At 36.3% G+C, this 23653-nt stretch overlaps 1 protein-coding gene across 1 annotated transcript in view; it reads left to right on the forward strand.

Annotated features, from left to right (window-relative positions):
- CTTNBP2 (cortactin binding protein 2) overlaps positions 1–23653 on the forward strand; it is a 150600-nt gene that overhangs the window by 64680 nt on the left and 62267 nt on the right. Inside the window, 5 exon segments of the mRNA XM_081283104.1 lie at positions 6093–7722; positions 13897–14100; positions 15448–15547; positions 17556–17706; positions 20014–20268. Coding sequence (XP_081139230.1) covers positions 6093–7722; positions 13897–14100; positions 15448–15547; positions 17556–17706; positions 20014–20268 — 2340 coding nt within the window.

Raw genomic sequence — 23653 nt, forward strand, 5'->3', positions numbered from 1 at the left:
ATATCATCTCTCTTCTATTTTATTGATTTCTTTTTAAATTTTTTTCTAATTATTTTGGATTTAATTTGATCATCTTTTCCTAGCTTCTTAAAGTGAAACTTGGCTGATGGATTTGAGGTAACTCTTTTCATGTAAGCATGTCCAGCTGCCTGTAGGTGCTGTTTTCACTGCATCCTCCAAAATTTGGTATATTGTATGTTTATTTTCATGTAGCTTGCAATATATTCCAGTCTCCTTTGTGATTTCCTCTTATACCTTGTACTATTTAGAAACAAGTTGTTTTACTTTTCAATCTTCAGTTTTCTTGATAGATCGTGCTTTATTTCTAATTCTGCTGTGGCCAGAAAACATATTCTGTAAGATGTTTACCTTTTGAAATTTACAGGTAGTTTTAAGAACTCAGCAAGTGCATTTAAAAAGACTGCATCTTCTATAGTTTTCATGTATTCTGATCCATAAAATCAATGGCCAGGTGACTTTTATAGAGTTATTCAGCTCTGTATAGACTTAGGAATTATTTCAACGTAAGCTTTTTATTCATAAGAGAAAAATTGTTAAGATTTGCCCATTACTTTCTTTACTTCTGGAAGTGTTTTAGAGTATTTTTCTTTTTATATTTATAAGTTCTTTTTATTTCTCAGACTGCTTTTAAGATTATTTTTATCTTTATTTGTAGCAGTTTTACTGTGCTGTACCTATGTATCCTTTTCTTGATATTTATCATGCTTTGGGATTGGTGAGCTTCCTGGATTTAATAGTTTGCCTTTTCACAAAATGTGTGAACTTGGGGGCCATTTTTCTTCTAAGATATTTCTTTTCCCATCCTATATTCTTTTTTGGAAACTGTAATTACTTAGAATTTAGATCACTTTATATTGCCCTAGAGATCACTGAGGTGCTATTCATTTTTTTTTCGATCATTTTTCCCCTGTGTTCTTTAAATTAGATACTTTCTTTTGCAGTATTTTTAAATTATTTTCCTTTTTATTCTGTTCTCTCAAATCTGCTAAACCCATTTATTGAGTTATTTCATTTTAGATATTTTATGTTTTAGTTCTATATTTTTCCATTTGGTGGTTTTATATTTCCTCTTCATCACTCATTTTGACCATTTTCTTCCTTCCTTCTTTCTTTCTTTCTTGGAATTTTAAGTCTGGAGGGAAACATCTTATTGTCTCATGGTCATATGATTAGTTTCAAATACACTTCTCTTTCCCTTTTGGATTTTTCTTACATTCATATTTTATTTCTAATAATAATTCTTAATCTTCAACTTTATGATATGACTGTATTTTCTTTGAAAATGGCTGCTCTAAGTTTTTATCTGCTAATTCAAATATAAATCACTTTGGGCCTGGCTTCTATTGACTGCTTTTCTCTAGACTAGACCACTGGGGCTTTTTCTTAATATCTTTGCATATCTGATGTTTCTTTTTATCATTTTTCAGACATTAAGAATGACATAATACAGATTCTGGATTCTGTTATCTTCTGAAAGATTTGTATTTTGTTCGAGTAAGCAGTTACCCTGATTAGATTCATAATTTTACACTCTCTCTGCAGCTTGTAACAGCCAAAATCTTTGCTCAGTTCCCTCGGCCATTCAGCAGCCACCTAGTCATTCTCTGTGTGGTCTGCACTGTTAATGTGTATTTCAAGAGTCAACCAAGGATGCTAGTGGAGTTTACTGTGGCAGCCCTCCTTCCATTGTTGCATTTTCTCATTCCTCAGGTAGATACAGGTGGTGCTTTGTGCTTAAGCCTCCGATTCCAGCACTACCAGGATAGAGAATGGCCACCAGTTGAAAAGTTACACAAGGGCAAGTCTCACCCAATGCTATTGAGTTCTAATAGGAGGATTTACTCCTCTTACCATTTCCACTATGTTCATTACTTTCACAAGCCTTCAAATCATTATAGTTTGTTTCAAGGGCTAATAATTATTTTCTACAGGCAAATTATCTAGTAAACAATATTTTTCATTTTTGGGTAATGGAACATTCTCTGATACATATTGTAATTGTCGAATTATACTCCTAAACAGGAGAGTGCAGTTTTATAAACAGAGAAAGTCCAAAGAAAGAAGAAACAAAAGGTCAAAAACTAGATTGGTTATTTCAGAATTACTCTCCTTGTAAGGAGGGGGACAAGGGGACAGAACAACAGGAAAATACCTGGTTAGGTAATATCAGGTTGCTTCTTTTGTGCAGGAATTAAAGCAGAGTGATCTTCATGCCAATTGATACTGGCCTATTGGAGAAATTTGGCTGTTATCTCTCCAAAACTATTTCTTGGAAAGTTAGATAAAGAGTTTCAGGTTAGTGATGTGGAACTCTAGTGTGAGTGATTCCATTTTAGTATAGGAGCTAAGCCCCAAACAATGACCTCCTGCAGTTTTCTTTGGTACATGCATGCTCTCATTTACTATTACAAAGTAATTACTATTATGCTCTATTGTGTAAACAAGGGAGCTATACAGAACCAATCTTTAGCGTGGTAATTTATCAAGGTCACACAACTAAGAAATTTGGGATCAAAACTTGATTTTACATCCCTTAGTCTCTTCAACACAAAATCTGTTTATTGCCAGAATAGTCAAGAAATATTTTATTATAATAATAATTTTTAAAGCATGGGAGTATAGTTTTATACCGAAGGAGCTGATAGAGAGCAGATATTTAATATTTATATAATGCAATGTGATTACTGCTGGAGCAGATCCTAGATGTGGCAAGAAAAAATGAAGTTTATTGTTAAAGGAAAGTCTAAGGTTGAACAGATAGAAACTGTTGTCCCTAAGATTGAAGAGAAGAGCATAGAGATTAGTTTGGCTATTAAAATAAAAAAAGAAGAAGAAAAAAGAAAAGACAAAAGTGACCTTATTTAAGGAAGGGCACAGGATGCAAAGAGGGAGTGAATTTGAATTTCCTTGATAAAGGACTCTGTGAAGGTAGACTGAGAGTCCTTTAAGTGGTCATTGGATAAAGTTTTGGGGAAAGTGGCAAAGGTTTGAAATATCCCCCAGAGTAAATGGTAGAGGAAACTAAACAGGTAGAATGACTGATGGCCAAAAGAATTATGGTTGCTTCTATAGTTTTCTATATATCACAGATAAGTAGAATTACTTTCCAATTTGAACTCTGTCTTCAATTTGATTCTAAAATATAAGATACCAGGCACAGTGGCACATGCCTATAATTCTAGCAACTCAGGTGGTCAAAGCGGAGGATCACAAGTTTCGAGGTCAGCCTCAGAAACTTAGCAAGACCCTGTCTCAAAATAAAATTTACAAATGAGATCAGGGTCTGGGGATATAGCTCAGTAATAGAGAGCTTGCCTAGCTTGTTTGAGTCCCTGGGTTCAGTTTCCAGGACTTCAGGAAAAAAAATGAAGTATGATGATCCATAGTGAAGAAGTACCATTGGCAAAGTGTATGATATAGTGAGAAACACTTGAAGCAAGTAGAGTGGTGAGGGATCACTCTGGTTCTAACATTAACTTGCTGGATGGCATTAGGGAAATCACTAACTTGGCCTGTAGTTAGTTGTTTTGTTAAATAATCATAGTTCTTAAGATTCAACAACATATATATATTTTTTTCACCTTCAGAGACAAATTTTTATATTTCAAAAATAAGCGTAAAATTGACCTGGTTTGTGCTTTTTCTTACATTGCCATAAGACTTTTTTTGTTGAGATTAACATAAATTATTGTTGTTATTATCCTTTAATCATCAAATTTTTGATGTACCTATATGAATAAAATATGCATATAAATGTTATGTGACTGCACTAACTGATTCCCAGGTTCTACCTTATCTACTTATAAAGTCACCCCAGAATTTTATGCAGTAGAATAAATTGAATGTGTCATCATTCCTGAGAAATTATCTATATTTCTAATAATCTGTATGATATCTATTTGTCAATGCCATTCAGTAACTGCTTCAAAGCAGGAAGCACCCCAGCACATATAAGTAATATCTCTCACCCCTAGTTTCTCAGTGAGACATTTTCTCCTTTTGATCCCACGACTGACCAAGGGGAATAGAGTAGAGGATTTTCATAGCAAAGGTACATGCTCAGAAACTATGGATCATGGCAGTGTCCCCTTCCTCTATTATCGATGTTTATAATCTGACTTCAGTAAATACTGACTCTTTAGAGAACATGTTACAGATTCTGCCAGACCCCTGCAATAAAGTGAGGATTGAAATAAAGTCAGTTGTACAACTTCTATATCTATAGAAATCACATTTACACTATCAGAAGTGTGTGATAGCATTGTATCTGAAAAAAAATGTATGAAATATAAAAACACTTCACTGCAAATAAATGCTAACAGCAATCTGAACTTTTGGAAGAATGGTGCCAATAGTCTAGTTCAGTGCTGAATTGCCACACACCTTCAATTTGTTAAAAAAAAAAAAACAGCTAAACAAACAAAAAAACCTATCTGTGCAGCAGAGTACAATAAAAAATAAAATTCCCCTGCATGTCTAGAGGAAAAAAAAATTATTCCCTCTCTTTAACCAGGTAGATCTACTTTAACGTTTATGAACCATAAAGCCTTTTGTGGACCACCAGTGGAAAGTGTTTTAGCTGGGCAGCTGAAGCATGTGGGCCAATATAATTACTGCATCTGGCTGGAGATGTGTCCTTTGTGGTTTGTAACCTCTTGATAGATGTGAGAACGCCATAAGCCATAAGACTGTGTTAGAACATAGCTGTAAGACTGTCCATGTGCCCAGAACATCTGATAGTGTTTGGACATTTGTTATTTCTGTGGAACTATGTTCTTTCATCTATTCAACAATTTAAGCACTGCTGAATGCCAGCCACTGTTCTAGGTCTTGGGTACACACCAAAGAAGTCACAATCCCTGTTCCCCCAAAGTCACATTTATGAGTCCAGATAGGTAATGAATAGGGGTGATAGGTACATTGGGGGGCAGGGACTGCTCTTTTCACAAGAGGGAGGAGAAGAGGCCTCACTGTAAAGTTGAAAGTTGTGCAAAGGCCTGAGGGAAAGAAAGGAGCCAGGCTTTTGTGCTATTAGTTGCTTTTGTTAGTAGTAGAAAACCTCATCTGGAGAGGGAAAGCTGTTTAAAAGCTCCCTAACTTCATCAATTAGAACTAAGAGGTTTCTTTGCTGGAAGCAGAAAGCCTAAGGGTCTGTGGCTTGATGAATGGTTAGCACCTTTTTGTGAATGAAAAGGCAGATAGAGCCCCATGTGTGGGCAGCCTGATGAGTAGGGAAGGGCTGGAGTTCTGCCCCACATCCTACTGCTCCTGTGTATAGTACACACCCTTAGTGTGGGACTGCCTCAGGCAGATGCACGGTGGGATTCTTAGTGGATTCTTAGAGGACAACAAGGTCAAAGACCCTGAGGCAGAACCTTGTTCAAGAATCACTAGGGAGACCTCAGAGGTAGCTAAATAGAGAGCAGGAGTAAGTAAGACACAGGGTAAGACTTTAGGTTTACTCACATTGATTTCAGTGCTGATCAAATGATTCTTTAGCTCTCTATTGTTTTCAAAAACTCAATATATGATTTTATAAGATTTCTGCAATAACCTATCATAAGAATCTCATGTTAAATTACTTAGCTAAGTGATACAATTAATAAATACAGGAGCTTAAAATTTAACTGAAGTTCTCTGTTTTCAGCCTTTTTCACAATCAGTTCAGCCTCAAAGATTGGGTAGTCATTTTAAAGCATTGAACCTTGTTTAATTTTTTTTAATATCATCAGTTCCTTCATAGAGCTCTGTTTTTAAAAAACAAAACTTTCTGAATTCTGCAATTCAAAGCATCTGATTATTCTTATTTTTCTATAGTTGACTTTAACAGGTTAAAACAATTCTATTGTAGCCCTAAATGTTTTTCATAGTCATTTATAGCTGTTTTCTCATTTTAATGGATCTTTAAAAGTGTTGTCTTTTTACAACAGCACATTTTGAAACTGTGGCATTTTTACTAACACAAACCATCGAATAGTTAGAAAATCAATTAGTATCTCCTAAGATGCTCTTCTGTGATTAAAAAGTCTATCCCATTTATTAATCTTAGTTTCCCTATGAATATCTTCCAGCTCGAAATGGAAAAGCTTCAGCTGCAAGCCCTGGAGCAGGAGCACAAGAAGCTGACTGCCCGCCTTGAGGAGGAGCGGGGTAAGAACAAGCACGTGGTCCTGATGCTCCTGAAGGAGTGCAAGCAGCTCTCAGGCAAAGTCATAGAGGAGGCACAGAAGCTGGAAGAAGTCATGGCTAAACTGGAAGAGGAGAAGAAGAAAATGAACGAATTAGAAGAGGAACTCTCCACTGAGAAACGGAGAAGCACAGAAATGGAAGCTCAGATGGAAAAACAACTCTCTGAGTTTGATACAGAACGGGAACAACTGCGTGCCAAGCTGAGCCGAGAAGAAGCACACACCACTGACCTCAAAGAGGAGATAGACAAGATGAAGAAGATGATTGAGCAGCTGAAAAGGGGAAGTGACAGCAAACCAAGCCTCTCTCTCCCACGAAAGACAAAAGATAGGCGTTTGGTTTCCATATCTGTGGGTACAGAGGGACCTGTGACAAGGTCTGTTGCTTGCCAGACAGACCTAGTGACAGAAAGCACTGACCACGTGAAGAAGTTGCCTTTGACTGTACCTGCAAAGCCCTCCACAGTTTCTGCAAATGCAAAAGGGAATGTGTGTACCAATGCCACATTGGTCAGACCAGGTATTGACAGGCAGGCTTCCCATGGTGACTTGATGGGCTCCTCTCTGCCCACTCTTCCACCTCCAAGTGCAAGCAGAATTGAGGAGAATGGACCGAGCACTGGCTCAACACCTGATCTAACAAGTAGCACACCCTCAGTTTCCAGTAGTGCTGCCCCTCTCACTGCTCAGACACCAGGCACAGCTCCTCAGAATTCCTCGCAGACTCCACCTATGCACAGTTTACATTCACCATGTGCCAATGCATCTTTGCATCCAGGTCTAAACCCAAGAATCCAAGCAGCTAGATTTAGATTTCAGGGTAATGCTAATGACCCAGATCAAAATGGAAATACTACCCAAAGTCCTCCATCAAGAGATGTCTCTCCTACAAGTCGTGACAACCTAGTGGCCAAGCAACTAGCTCGGAATACCGTGACCCAAGCACTGTCAAGATTTACAAGCCCTCAAGCGGGTCCTCCCCCCAGACCTGGAATGTCCCCCACAGGGGATGGTGGCACCTACTCTGCTGTCAGTCGGACAGGTTTAAAGACTCCTGGTGTAGCACGAGTTGACAGAGGAAATCCTCCTCCTATCCCTCCAAAAAAGCCAGGGCTCTCCCAAACTCCTTCTCCGCCACACCCCCAACTCAAGGTTATTATGGATAGCAGCAGGGCCTCGAATGCAGGAGCCAAAGTTGATAACAAAATTGTGGCTTCATCTCCCTCCAGTTTGCCCCAAGGGAACAGGGTAATAAATGAGGAGAACCTCCCTAAATCATCCTCCCCTCAGCTGCCACCAAAACCATCCATAGATTTAACTGTGGCACCCGCAGGCTGTGCCGTCTCAGCCCTGGCCACGTCTCAGGTGGGTGCCTGGCCTGCTGAAACCCCTGGACAGAACCAACCTGCATGTTCCGACAGCTCCCTTGTCATTCCCACCACCACTGCCTCTTGCTCTTCCATAAACCCTGTTAGTGCTTCATCCTCAGACAGCCTCCTGGTAACAGCATCAGGTAAAGGGATTGACTATTCCAACCTCTTTTAAGAACATGGCCTGTCTTCTCTCTTGCCTTCATTTCCCTCATATTGCCTTAAAACTTTTTTAATTTAATTTTTTTTCTTCTTTCCTTTTTGTAATTTTCTTTGAAGGCTCCAGGGTATGGTGATTCATCTTGCTCTATGAATTGAGGTTTCGTTATGCACAGTGCTTTCTTCTTTTAAAATAACCTGAAAATAGTGGTTTGAAGCACAAGAAGGCCATTAATTTAGAGAGACTAAAACATTTCCATGGGAGGAAAGCATATCCCTTCTTATTAAATATTTATCTCACAGGATCTCAGTATTAATGGATCATCAGACAGTTCGTGTTCAATTCTGTCCCTTCTGGGATGACATTAAAAAATCCTTTTAAGTCCTTACTAACACTACTCGGATTATCAAATTGATTAGGTTTGTTCTATAATTGGTACATTCTGAGTTTTAATATCAGTTTGGTATTAAGTTTTTTTTTTCTTGTCCTCAAAAATGGAGTGTGAATGGTTTTAAAATCTCTGTTCTAAGTTTAGGTTATTTCAGAAGCCATTTACCCTGTTTGAAGCTATCATCTTCCAACACTAGAGCACAGATGGATAACAGCACGTGGGCATATTAGAGAAGGTTTCCATTACAGCTGGGGTTTGTGAAGTCACTGACTCTGGGAATGATGAACAAAGAACTACTAGATTATTTCCCTTATGTTGTAGGTTGCTAGCTGAAGCATTGCTTTGTATTGGCATGACCAGATTAGTTTTGTTTATTTTTGTTTTTGCAGTGCTGGGGATGGAACCAGGGTCTTTCACATGCTAAGCAAGAGCTCTACCACTTCCTTAAGCTCCAGCCTGCATTAGTTCTTTGTTGGGCAAATGTGTGGTTCTACAACAATTTTACCATGTCAAGTTTTGTTGACATTTCAGAGAAGTCTCCTACCAGTCATCTTAGTAGTTGCCACTTTTCCTTTAAAAATTAAAGGAGAGTTTGAAAAGTATCTCATTTAAAACTTAAGAGTAGAAATTTGAGAAACAGGCACACTATACTTGTTGATTATCAGGTAATGAGGTCAATACACAAGAACTTATTTATCACGTTTTAAATAGTCTCCTTGAAATTAAAGTCTTTGACAGGCTACATCCATATTTCAAGGAGTACAATTGAAAATTGGAAACAGCATTTTAAGTTACTCAGATCTGTGTTGGCTCTGCCATTTAAACTGCATTTGGGGTGATTTTTTTCCACACTGAGCACTTTTTCTCTTCCTTAATGTGAAACTTATACTACTCATGGGGAGAGTGGTTGTTAGGAAGATCAGAAATGTTACAGAGCATGACATAGAGCCTGGAAAAGCATAAGTGGTCAGTGAACAGAGGTGATCTTACTGTCATGGTGGTGGTGGTATTTCCAGCATTTGAGGGAATTTGTTTTAGAATAGACGTTAGTATTGTTTTGTGATATCTTTTATAGACATTAAACATTCCATATTTTTCATCCAAAATAATATTGTTCCTCATGGACTGGAATAATGTTGGCTACTTGTCACAAATTAAATCTAATCTCAGAACAAGGATTTTTCTACCATTCGGAAGAATTTCTACCAGAGAATGTGCTGTAAGATCTTTAGGTTGTTGTAAAATTCAAGTTCCAGAAACATTTGGAGCAGTGGCAGATCTTTATCATAACTGCACAGATTGTGAACACATTCCAGATACATAAATTTCGCCAGTGTTTTGTTTTGTTCTGGTACTGGGAATTTAACCCAGGGACATTGTCACTGAATTGCATCCCCATTACTTTGTTTTTTTTCATTTTGAGACAGTCTTGAGAAGTTGTTTAGGGCCTCACTAAGTGGCTAAGGTTGGCCTTGAACTTGTGATCCTCCTGTCTATTCTTTGATACTGTGAGGCTCTGCCAATTGTTGCCCATGCTCTTGGCCCTAATACTGAGGCCCTTTGTTTCCAGCAGAGAAGCTTTAAAACCAACATTTATGACTGAGGAGCATTTTGTCAGCAGGATTTTAAGTTTTCAAAGATGGAGAACTCTTATTAATTTGTTGTATATTTGTGGAATTTGGGATAGAATAACCAGAACTACTCTGAAAAGTGTTCTTTGCTTGTGTTCAGAAAGCCAAAGAGAATATAAATAGTAGTTCCAATGAAATACCATTGAGGATATGTGAAACAGGTTCCTTGTTTTCTGTTTTCTTTGCAATTTGGCCAAGTATTCTCAGAACTTTGCAGGATTACCTTTGGTGGAATAACAGGTTTCTGCACCATTCAGTCACCAGATGTAGCTTCTTAGGGGAGAGGAAAGGCATTGGAGGTCTTCAGTCTTTCAGCCAAGTCTACACTGAGCACCTCCTGTTTGGGGGTTGAAAACAACGTTATTGCACTTAGATAATGGGGGTGTTTAACTGTGTACACTGTGGATGTAGGTCAGCCTGAACTTTCCAAATGATATATAGGATTTCAACTCTGCATCCCATTTAGATTCCCCCACAACCATCCCTGTGGTGCTGGGGATCAAACCCAGGACCTTATGCATGCAAGGCGAGTTCTCTATCACTGAGCTACACCCCTAGACCAGTTGCCCCATTTCTTGCCACCACAACCATTGCAACTTAGAAGCACCCAAACTCTCTGCATCCTGCTTCTTAACCTGGCTGTGCCTGGGCGAGCTTGTGCCTCTCCAGGCCATAAGCCCGTTGGAGGGTATTAACCTTCTAAACATCCACTAATGCCATTGTAGTTGTGAGGAGCAGGGAATAGGGACAAAGGACCACTGCCAAATACCTGTCAGGTGTCTGTTCCCATTTCCATGATCAAACATGTACTTTATTGAGTATAAGAAGGCAGAATTAGTCCATTTCTACCCCTTTTTGGGTATCACTGGGCAGAGCAAATTCTCTCTGAAATATTAGCTTTGTCATCTAAAATTGAAAGCCACTAAGTCAAAAAATTATAGTACCAAAGGATGTCTTAAGCTTGCCTGATGAATTTTAAAACAACAGTTCACTGCCTCTCCCTCCTTGGAGAAATGCTAGATCCTATGATCTTTCAAACACTCAAATCCTGGGTGTCCTGTCAGCTTCTGCCTGTGACAGTTAAAACTAAGTTAAAGCCCAGAGGAGGACTGACTGGAATGACACAAATTACCATTTTAATGGATTGCATTGTAAAATACCCAAATTCTGTTGGCAACTTTTATGGCCAAATGTTAAATTTTAAAATAGCGTTTTAAATTCTAAATGAATTAGAATGTCTTGTTCCTTCTGAACTTGTCAAATGAACACATTTGAGTTAGATGAACAGAAGCCCAAACTGGAAGGCACTCGAGGCAGCTGAGTTCCCATACCCTTGGAATTTTCTTTTCTGTTTTCTTTTTGTTATTACTGTTTATTTGGCACATTTTGTTGAATTTGGTTTAGATTTTTTTTTCTTTAGTTAAACATGTATCTTAAAAATTATTCTCATGTACGATTGGCTTGAAGGCTAAACCAGAATACAAGAAATGTCTAGGCTGTGACATTAACCTTCTCCACCCTCTGAAGCTGATGCCGGAAGCTGTTCTCAACATCTCTTTCCTCTGCCATTGCATGTTCTCTGTTCCCTCCATGATGTATTGTGCCCAGTGCTTACCCTCACTAACATCTGGGACACTGTAAAGCTGAATGCCTCTTTCTAACATCATTAGAGTAGCTGTGTGAATATAGGTCTGTCACTACTAAACCAGTTAACCAAGTATTACCATTTTTATCCTTGTTTGGAATTTTAGGCAATATAGTCTTGTGGTGGTTTTAATTTATTTTTCCCATATTTATAGCAGGATTTATAAAAATAAGTCTGTGCTAGAGAAAATTGGAGAGGATAGTGAACATCTAACATTTAAAGTTTAAGAATACATGGTATTTATAAGGCATTTTTTTGTACAGATTTTTAAAATATCTTGCAGCTCTCTAAGAAAACAAAGATACTGATTTGTCTTCCATAGTTTCATAGGATAGAATAAGAACTTGAAGACTCTTGAGTGATCTAAAGAATGAGAAAATTTCTCAACATATATTCTCTTTCAGTTAACATTAAAATAGGATTTCCCAGGAAAGTATGTCCATAATTGATTATTTCTATGTATATATAAGATAGTTGAAAAATATATTGTCTCCTCCCAAAGCCTAGAATTGTGGTGGGGAAAAAAAAAAGAAAAATGAAAGCAAAAATAATAGCAAACTGTTCAATATACGCATGTCGGTGTTCATAAAAGGATAGCAATAACCATGACCCCATGGGTGAGATCTAGAAAGAGTGAGAATATGTGTGCATGTGAATGTATGTGTGTCTGTGAGTCATTGTGAGAGTGTGTGAGAGTGTATGTGTTGGAGAAGCAGATTGATGCTGAAAGTGTGAGCCATGTTCCCTCCTTTCTGCAGAAGACAGTGGTGCGATGCCTTGCTGTTGCCTGTATTTGCTTTACAAGGTTTCATTCCTTGGTGTTTATAATTTCTCTGTTTATCATCCATTTCTAATAAGTACTGATTTAATTTTTGTGGGCCTGTTTTTTTTGTTTGTTTGTTTTAAAGAAAATACAAAAGGTAAAATGTACCAGAGAAGAGCCTTCTTGTAAGTATGAAGTAAACATACTACTTTTGTAAGAAGACCTAATGAATGTCAATAGGAAAATAGCATTAAGTTTATATAAATATTTAATTGTATGAGCATTTTAATTTTGTCTGACACTACAGTCATAATAGGGTAAAATAATAAAGTTTTTATGGGCCCAAATAATTGATTATAAAGATATAATATCCAGCTTTTAATAAGCAGTGTAATATTGGTATGAATGGCTTTGTTGTATTTTGTAAGGCTTTTTTTTAAAAAAACTGAGAACTTTCTTTGATATGTACTTTCTTAATATTTATTAAAATAATCAAAGGCCCATAATTTAGGTTTTAATCATAATAATTGAGTATTATACACAAATTAATGTAAAGCATGTACCTAGAATGTTATCCTAATATTAATGCACAAGGGTAGAAAATATTCATCTATGTGTGTTTCCAAGTGGAATATAATTCTGCATATGTGGAAAGTCCACCTCGAGCAGTAGATATGTGCCCATGTCCACAACATTACTTAGAGAGCTACTGGGGTTCTATAAAGAGAAAACCAGAATGACTTATTTTGAAAATTCATTGTATTTAAGCCTAAAAGACACAAATACATAGATACCGCATTAAATAAACATTTTTACTGTTTTTACAGCCTTTTGATCAAGGAAGAATTCAGAAACTTTTCCATACTATATGTAGCCGACTTCATACACTTAACAGATTCTCTTCTAAAGCTGCTAAATACTGATTAGAAATATCTAACCATGATAACTCATGACTTTTGTTTAAACTATATGATAGAGTGTCCTGTTTTGTTGGCTGGTTAAACAAATTTGTTAAACCTGTTGTAAAGATGGCCAGATGATCCAGTCTTCAGAACTGTTATTGAATATTTGTGCTGGTGAATTCTAGATCCACTCATACCTATATATTTCCGTTAGCTCTTAATAGTGAATAACAGTTAGCATCTGTTACTTTAATTCCCAACTAAGTGTATTCAAGGACTAAAAACAGACTCTTTGACAGTGTTAGGCCCATATTATTGGTTTGAATAAAATTTATAAGAGTAAGTATAAATTGGAAACATGGTTAAAAAAGGAAAATCTGTTTCTTGCCATCATTTCTACCTTAAGCCTAAAATTATCCGTTTTAGTTTTTCAGACTGATGTTGAAATTGAGGAATTCTTTACATCATTTTAAAATTAAAATTCTTCTGAAATGCAGAAGAGGGAATTTAAACTTTTAAAATGTGACAGTCATCTTAGTTTTCTAAAACCAGTCATGACTTTAACACTTAACTGTGTAAGACTGATGACTTAAAATAATTCATCACCACATATGTTAATTTAATTAGCAGCAGATATAAGAGCTGAAATAACAGTACAGATTAGATTCATGCTAAGAAAATATTAACAGATTGATAATGTTAGAAACCACATAATCCTCTAGGAATACATGTTGCTATGTTTGTGTGTGTGATTCAGAAAGGAATGATAGTATCTGTATCCTGTCCTTGCTCCTACTCTCTAACGACGGTCACTTTAACCTGCAGGCTGGTCACCCTCCCTAACCCCTTTGCTAATGAGTGGTGGTCCTGCCCCCCTGGCTGGCAGGCCCACCCTTCTTCAGCAAGCTGCTGCCCAGGGAAATGTCACTTTATTATCAATGCTGCTTAATGAAGAAGGACTGGACATTAATTACTCCTGTGAAGATGGCCATTCTGCCTTGTATTCTGCTGCTAAGAATGGACATACAGGTAAAAATGATGAGAGATTTTCATACCACAACTCACGCTTGCAGAAGGATGGAATGCCAATATCACTGGGAACCACTGTTATGAGACAAATGCTCATTTTGGCTTCAATTTTCTCTTACAGGTAGTAATAGATTTTTTTTTTACATGAGCTTTAATGTTTTAGAAACATTAAAGAATACAAATTGTAAGTTTCTTAATGTAAAGTTTTAACTGCAGCAGCTAATTAAAAGTAATCTTTGTTTTATATACACTGAAATGCACATGTAGAAACTTGAGGTCAATTCATTTAAAAGCATATTTTAAAATAAAGTCATCCATCTGCAGTCACTTTGGTCAGAAATAAATGGCCCTAATTTGTCTGTTAGAAATACCTGATATGGAAGAAAGTCAGAGCATCAGGGCTTTAGGGAATGCCACAGTGATGGAAAATTCTAGTAGTTAAGAAGAGTGATGGGTCTGAAATTGTTTAGTAGTAACAGTATTTTATAGTTATTTGGACTTTTTTTTTCAGAGAACTGAGAAGTTATATAATTACAAATGACATATCCATGAAGACTGGGAATTATTCATGTTCTTTAAAATGCAAATCCTGTAGTTAAATATACTAAAACATATGGTAGTGCTTAAAAAGAAATAATTTGACTGCAAGTGCAAAAGTTAAAAGCATTGCATATGTGAGCCATATGATTCTCGATTAATTCAGATAAATGGAAGATTCTGGTGAGCTAATAGTTCAGTAGTTTCAAAGTATTTTGAAATTATTCTTTGCTTCAAAAACACTGTAGGAATTGTCTTTAATCTAAAGAAATTAAATCTATATCATAACATAAGGAACATAACAGGTCTTCCAGGAGATACTCATTTCTAAGTTAGATGAAGTTCTCTTGGACTCTTATCCTCATTTATGTAGGTAAGTTGTAGGATGGCTACCATACAGAAACATTTTGATTAAATGAACATCATAAAGTAAAAATTTTTGGCTATTTAAATGCAAAGTATGATATTTCAATTTGGTAAATACATTTGGTTCTCTCTTCAAAAACATTATTTCTGGGATAAGGTGTTGGAAAAATCTGGTAAAGCTTTTTCTGGCACATGATATTCCTTTTACTCATCAGCAGCTCTTCATAAAGCAATGGAAGATCATGTCTTCATTGGTGAGTTTTGGGGCATCATCATTTTTGGGAAAGGAGGTCTGTGGAGTCTCATATCTGTCAGGATAGAATTGTCAGATGAACTGTGTGAGAGAGGTCTTTTGAGTTTAGAATCTGTTTGCAGCTTGCATTGAATCTGTCTCATCATGACTCTAAATGGGGAATTTAAATGACTTCCTATTAAAATCCATAGACTGTGTGAGATTGCTGCTGAATGCAGAAGCCCAAGTCGATGCTGCTGATAAAAATGGCTTCACACCCTTGTGTGCTGCAGCTGCTCAGGGACATTTTGAGTAAGTGATGCTCTTGATTCTTTTTTTTTTCTTTTCTATGAAAATCACTTCTCTTTGTATTTTGCTCACCTATTTTAGGTCCGGCTAAATGTGTAAACTAGTACTTGAAATCCATTGGCAAATAGATTCACTAAACATATTTGAATGTAAAATAGGATCCTAAATTTTTTCTTCTTGATAAGAGTTAAGTAGTTGCAAATGAGGGAAGTGACAAAGAAAATTATGCTGTGTCCAGGTTGCGTGTTGAAGAGCATCCATGGCACATCAACCTGCAGTGAGATAAGGGGCTATGGAGAAGGTATTAGTTGACCATTTCCTGACAGTCTAGAAAAAAAGAAAAGTAAAAACAACCAGACCAAACAAAATTTTTGTACTTATGATGGCATTAAAAAAGAAAAAAAAACATAGAATTATATTATTTGTAATAATTGTTACTACTGACAATTTATTTGGTATTAAATACCAAGTGTTCATCTTGTTTTGCCATGTTAAGGAAAAAAAAATTGAAGCAGGAATCTCATGTAGCAAAAATAGTTCAAGTATAAACTGAAAGCCTATTAATTAAAAATGCACATATCTTGAGCAGTGATTTCCTCAGGAGCTTACTAAGTCAGATAGGTACAAAATATGAATAGGTACTTCTTAAAAGATCATATTTTAATAATTGAATAAGCTAAATTGCTTTCTCTTCCTGAGCTGAAATGGCAGATTGTAGAAAATGCAAGCTACTTTTACTATTTTAATCCAATTTTCCAGATAGAAATGTTCTTTAACAAGTTATAGAATTCTTAAAATATGAGTTTTAAGGTTCACATAAATATTATTAAGCATAAATTTAAATATCATAATATTCAAAATGTATCAGTTTGAGGTATGGTGTTGTATTTTTTTCTGCATATCTAACATATCTCATCACCCTGAGTTTATTATTAACAATCATAAACATTGATTTTGTTGTTACTGTTTGAATGTACCCCCATCCTGCAAAAGGAATTTCTCCTGAGCTATGCTTCTCCCTTGTTACCAGGCAATCTGTGGGGCCATTTGCTTGCAGGGCATAATAGTCACAGTACAGAAGGTTCCCTTTGTAAAAGGGAAGAACACTATAGAAATCCAGGAATCAGTTAATAAATGTGTATGATACACACATATATCAATAACAGTGACTTGTTTTGAAAATATATATAAACAAACCAGATGATGCAAAGGAAAACCAAAACAACAAACCATGCATTGGTGTTAACAAAATATGAAGTGAATTACTTTTTCATTGGATTATGATTTAGAAGTGTCACCAAGTCTTGACTTTACTTCTTGGTTTCCTTCTTGATTCTCAGGGCAGTGAGTATCTGCTTGGAGGCAGGATAACTTCTCTGCTGTCATTTCTGTCTAAGGCAGCCCTTTTCTCAGCCTCCCTGTTACTTTTTATAGAGGAGGCACATGGTGCCCTACTGTCTATGCGACTTGCAAATATTTTCTCAAGTGAAAATTTTCAGAATGACTCAGCCTAACTTTTTGCAAGGTTAAAGCTATTTTGCACCACAAATTGTATTTTTATTATATAAATACGTATATGTTATTTATGTATTTATATATGTACACACAGAGTAGATTTAAACCATTCATTCCAACAAGCTAAACCTGTTCCAAGGATTCCACTTTCAGAAGTTGATTGAAAAGAAGTGACACAAACCATATTTTAGGACTTGATCAAATGTACTATTTTAAATTTTTGTGCAAGTAATTCAGTTGTGACTAAAGGTATTAGTTCACCATTTTCTTACACTCTAGAAAAAAAGAAAATAAAAACAAATAAAATAGATTTTCTAGATTTGTGAGGAAAATATCTATAAGACCCACAATAACCAATACATAGAAATAATAGATGTGTATGAAGATGCAGAATTGCTTTTTAGCATCATTGTGTGTGTATATTTAGTATCTTGGTAGGTGATGCTTTAGGAGTCAAACTCAATTTTTATGTAATTAATCCTTACTTTGTGTTTAGGTGTGTAGAATTATTAATTGCATATGATGCTCACATTAATCATGCTGCTGCTGGAGGACAGACACCCCTATACCTGGCCTGTAAAAATGGAAATAAAGAATGTATTAAATTCTTGTTGGAAGCTGGCACTGACCGAAGTGTAAAAACCCAAGTAAGTATCAGTTTTCTTCCCCTCATGTATGTACTGTTTCTTCAAACTCTACATCTAGAAAAGCAAATACAGGTGACTATCCGTATCTTGGGATTTCATAACTATGGATTCAACCAAACATGGATCAAAATGTTTTTGAAAAATCACAAATGTACAGAACATTTTTAATTAGCAGAGAAGAGAATCAAATAGAAGTCAGACACTTTCCAAATACAAAGCCTTGTCCATTAGCCTAACCAGTCCTTCAACCCCTGAGCCTCAGATGATTTATCTTTAAAACAGGAAAACAAATATTTGTGTCTTCCTTTCAGAATCAGGCGAAACAATGGAGGTGTAAGTTTCTATTCATTCAACAAATAATAATCTTAGATTTGGGTTTTCTTATGTAATTTCACCAAAAATTAATGATATCAGCAGAGATATAATAATACAGGTATAAACATTTTTCACTGAACCTCATTGCTAAAGCTTTTTAAAAGTTGTTTTTAAACCCTCTACTTTGTATTTATATTATTAATCTAAGAAAATAGTTATTTTTCCAATTCTTTATTATTTTATGTGTTTTACCTAAGAAGTCTATGGTGTTTACACAATATATTTATTCATTATTAAAATTCTAACTTATAGATAAAAGTAAATGAATTTATATAAGCAGATTGAATGAAAAATAAATAGTGTAACATAAAAATTGAAGTGATGTTCTGTGCAAGAAGACACAGAAGCAAAGCTCTAAAGGTAGTTATTGAGGAGCTGGACAAAATCTTTAGAGCTAAGGCAATGAACAGTATAATTGTCAGGAGATCTTCAGGGAATAATTGTGTCTTTTGCTTTTTAATAAGAAAGTAACAGAGGAGAATGGAAGACTGAAAAGTGTTTTCCAGAAAAGGCTGTGTTGGCTTTGTAATGTAAATCAGGGAAGGTCAAGAACACTTATACTCTAGGGCCTAAGTCAAACTGCTACCAAGGTGTTGGTGCCCACAATCCTGTGAAGAAGGAGCCATGAAATTGCTTTACCTGGCTGGTGACTAAGGGTTCAGTATTCTAGATACTGCCCAGCTGTGGTCTTGTCTTAGCCAAGTGGGCTTTATTGGTGTGAGATCCAGAAAAAGAGGAAAGGCCCATCATCCAGGATCAGCTTCAATAAGTGACCGTTTGCAGCCTAAATTGAGATAGCTTCCATTTATTGTCTGTTTTTCTATCTTCTACCCTATTTTTTAAAGTTATAGCTCCCTGAAATACCTTTAATACAGTAATATGAAATATTACATGACAAAATCAGGTCAAGGAGAATATAAAGGTAGTAAAATAAAATAAGCCAAAATAAAAATCGAGTTTTTTTAATTAAAAAGTTTAAAAAACAATGAAAATGGGTGCTTTGTAGTTGGCAGACCAATTTCTATGAGATACTCTAGATGGATTCAAGATTTTTCCCTAGATAGTGCATGTCCAACTTCAGTACATTCTAATAACCTTAGAACAGGTTGGTGGCCCAACTTTCCCCAGAATTTCTGATCCTAGGGTAAAGACTAAGGATCCATATTTCTAGAAAGTTCTGAGGGGATACTGATGCTACTGGTCTGGGGATTCCACCTGAGAAAGTGTTCTAGGAAAAGAGTACCATGACTGCTCTACCAACCAGCTGAATGAGCTTATAGGGGCTCCATAGTCACAAGTTCTCAGATATGGACCCAGTAATTTTTGGAATATTTCTTAATTTCATATGCATCAGTATCCTTCTGCAATCATGGAACACTCAGAAGAGGCCCATCCATATCCAATGAAGTTATTCGACTTTGTTTTTCCTGTATGTCTACCTTTTCCCCTATTATTTAGAATATTTGCTTCTTGAATGGTTTGCATAAATTTTTAAGATTAGAGTTAAGCCACTGCCCTTTAAGTAAAACTGGTTTATAAAAGCATTCTTTTAGTATATTACTAATAATATTATTATTGAATATATTTTTAAAATTCTCTTTAAAGTTTGTTTTCTTTTAAAATAGTAAATTGAGATTTCTGGGTTATCATATATTATATTCAGTTATTGACCTGGGCACTGCCTGCTCACTCCAGATGGTTAACTATTAGGTGGAAACAGTTAGAAAACAGCAAACATGACTCATAGCAGTGGGAATTACAGCAGCTGGCACAAGCAAAGAACATAGCTCATCGGTGGTAGGATTGGAATGCCTGTTTTCCCCAGCTCAGTGGTCCATGCCCAAGAACATTTAGAGATAGACTTTAAATAATACTGTTCTCAACATTAATGTTGTTATGACCCCTTCCCCCTCCCTGGTCATTTATTTTCAGGATGGTTGGACACCAGTTCATGCAGCTGTGGATGCTGGTAATGTGGATAGCCTCAAGCTTCTCATGTACCATAGAACACCAGCTCCTGGAGACTGTTTGAGTGAGGAGGTGCCTGAGCCAGGCTTCTTTGCCTTGGATGGGGGAGAAGACTGTCTTGAAGGCACGTTGAAGCCTGCTGTTCCTGCAGACCTCATTAACCACGCTGACAGAGAAGGCTGGACTGCTGCCCATATTGCTGCTTCAAAAGGTTTTAAGGTGTGTCCTGAAGCAGCTGGCCTCATTTCAGTCATAATTTGATAAGTGGCAATATTGTCTGCTATTGATTGAGTGTATTTAAGTCAAATAATTGAAGACCCAAATGATACCACTGCAGTTGATGGTGAGCTACTGGTACAAATTGACAATTTTTGCCTACCCAGCTGATATATATCACCAAGGGTATAAGACTTTTTATAAAATTTAAATGCACAAGAGACTTTCATGAAATTTAAAAAATCATTGTATTCAAAAGCTATTAATAAGAATGTGAGAGTAATTCTGAACATTTTGTGTCATCTACAATAGGAGAAAAAGATTGATATTATCTTAGTCCATTGGGTTGTTTGTTTCCAAGACTGTGCAACTAGTTAGAAGTGGGGTCAGGGTTCCCACCTGTACTGCAGGGTTTTTGATCTTGCCCAGTTTCCTCAGTTGTCAAATTTTTGCACTACCTGTGCTGTCTGACTGATATCTAAGAGAGAGCTCCAGATTTCACCCAGAGTATAAAAAGTACTGATTATTTTTTTTTTAAGTATGCTTTGTCTAGTTAAATCATGCTTTTTCTAAATCATTTTAGCAATAATAATAATAAGCCATTAGAAAGCTCCTGAATGCTTGTCAGTGTGCATAATAATGTTTACTGTGCTTATTTCTGCTCCTAGTCTAGTGGCAAGTGTGCAGGTTATAAGACAAGTATATAATAAAAGAAACACAAAATTAACACAAGGATAATAGGCATGCTATTGAAATAGTATAAAAATTCAACAATTGTGAAAAATAGAAGATCATACATACTTCAAAGAATAGTTGTAGCAATGTTAGACTTAGGGATGGCTCATTCTGGAGGAGATAGAAATTATTGGGGGATTTGCCGAATGGGTTAAATGTACCACTCACCACTGAGAAAGAGTAGTTCAGGTGGAGGGAGAAGTAAAAATGGAGACATGGAGATAAGGAGGTAGAAAAAAGCTTCAACTGAGTTAAGGAAGAGTAGCAAGAAATAAAATCAGACTGGGAGTTTCATTGTAGGCATGAGGCCTTCAGTGACATTAAGGAGTTTATTCTCAATTTACCAGCGCAAGTAAAGGCAATTAAAAGTTTTAGAAAAAGGGGAAAGATAATCTGCTTCACAGTTTAAATTCATGAATTTAGCAATAACATTTAGAAGTTGGAATTTTGGACAAATTGGAAGCAGAGAGAGAGACTAAATGGTGGAAGATGATGTGAATCAGGAAAATATTGAGAGACATTGTAGACAAGAAGTGTCCAGAGATGGAACATAGAGCAGACATAGGAATGGAAGGAAGCCAGATGGAAAGACAATGACATTCCAGGAAAAAGCAAAGAAAAGCCAGCACCCTAATCAGAAAAATAGAATGTAGCTTTAGATATGCTGAATCTAAGTATTTTGTTCATTCCAGATAGAAGTACCTAGAGATGTGTATTTGGAGCTCCTGGTTGGGTAATTTCCTGTTAGGATCTCCTGCAAAGGCCTTTCATTTTGACTTTGGTTTTTAAGAAGTGAGAAAAAGGCAAGATTTGGTTCACTACTTTTGGGCAGTAGTTCCCCCAACACACACCATATCCTTTAACAAAAGGAGAAGAATTCTGAGAACTTGATATACATACATAGATTTAAATGGAATGCAGCAGCATTTGACATAAAATTTTTAGTAGGCAAAAATGGGAAACATGAATTGTTTAAATTTGAAAATGCACAGTTAATCTAAGACTGTGACTCTCATTTGATGGTGAAGAGGTACATAGAAAGAGTACATTGAAACCTACTGACATCCCTAAAAGAAAATCTCTACACTGCAAGATGTTACTGAAAGGAGTAGGTTGTGAATGCATCGAACCTGCAGGTAAAAATAAAAGAAAACTCGAGCATCTCTGACTTGGAATATTGGGCTACTGAGCCCCTCCTGCTAGGCAGAGAATTTTTCCCAAGGAGTTACCCTTTTTTGGTGGAGAGTATTGCTCAGTTCCTTCATTATGAGCTCTTTACCAATCCTGAGGTTTTGATGATCAAAGATGGTATCTACATTGATTCCCAAGACCCTGGCAAGCAGTGGATGCTCTGTTACTACTGTGTAAAGGACAATATGACCTCTTTCTCCCATAGAATATGACTCTTTTGTATTATTACTTTAAGAAGTGTTAGGTGAATTTTTTTTTTACAAGGAAAGAGATTTTTAAAGGCACATGATTGAAAATATTCCCATTTTTCTAAGCTATTAAAATAATAGACTTGGTTTTGGTAGCCCTGGAATGGACATTTAATCTTCCAGTCTAATCTGTTTATCTTATAATTAGGATATTTCAATTCTAGAGGGTTTAATAGATAGAGGTTGGGAATAAAGCCAGATTGCCAGGTTCCACTATTTTTTTCACTGTGCATTCTTCTTTCCCAGTCAAAAGTATTCAAAGATATTTTTTCCATCATTTGTCTTAAAAGAATTTTTCTACTTTGCTTGGGATAACTCTTTAGGACTATCTAGTCACAACTAAGTTACTAAGGCTAGTTTTCTGAAAAATAGAAATTACAGTTACGAATTAATGTGTTGGTAGAGAGAGTCTGTTCTTACCACAGAGCATAAAAAACAGGATTTTTTCTCTCTCTACAGCAATCTATGCATGTCCAGCCTTCACAGGTAGTAGTACCATCATTATCCAAGAAGCAACTTTCTTTCCATATGAATTTCAGAGCTCAAAGGCCCATAACTGATCCAGTCCAAGCCCCTCATGTTGTAAATGAGGAAACTAAGTCTTGGGAAATGGTGAAACATTTCCCAAGCTCAGTTCATAGACAATCCCCCAATAAGGGCTTGTTCCATTTTAGTAATTGGTCTCTTTTCTAATGGTTAAGAAATTAATACAAATCACCATGCAGTGTTTAGCAATACAAGCACCTCTCTCCAGCTGGCCTATGTCTACTTCAGAGAGAAAGCTGAACCAAGGATAAACCTTTCTTTGTTTCAGTCGCTTTGTGTGAATAGAAAAAGGAACTCTTCAGGAAGCTCTCTGCTCTGCCATGAGATCTTCAGCAAGTCCAGTTCCTGTACCAGAAACAAATTCAGGAGATTGTCTGAATTTAAGCATCACTGAATAAAACTCAAATGCCGAGGGTTTTTTTTTTTTTTTAATTTAGGGGATGGCATGAGTTTTTGATTATGGGAATAGATTATATTTCTAGCTTATCAATTGCCAAAACCTGTGGTTTCTTATGACTCATTTTTCTGTTCCGTCTCACTGAATATATTTAATATGTTGACTATTTAATGCAAATTCTTTTCTCCCTGGGTTTCCAGAACATTCCCCTTTCCCCACTTCTCCCCTGACATCACTCCTAAGCTTCATTCTCAGCTACCTCCTCCTATTC

Source organism: Spermophilus citellus (assembly GCF_964194105.1).
Source record: "Spermophilus citellus genome assembly, chromosome: 3".
Lineage (NCBI taxonomy): Eukaryota > Metazoa > Chordata > Mammalia > Rodentia > Sciuridae > Spermophilus > Spermophilus citellus.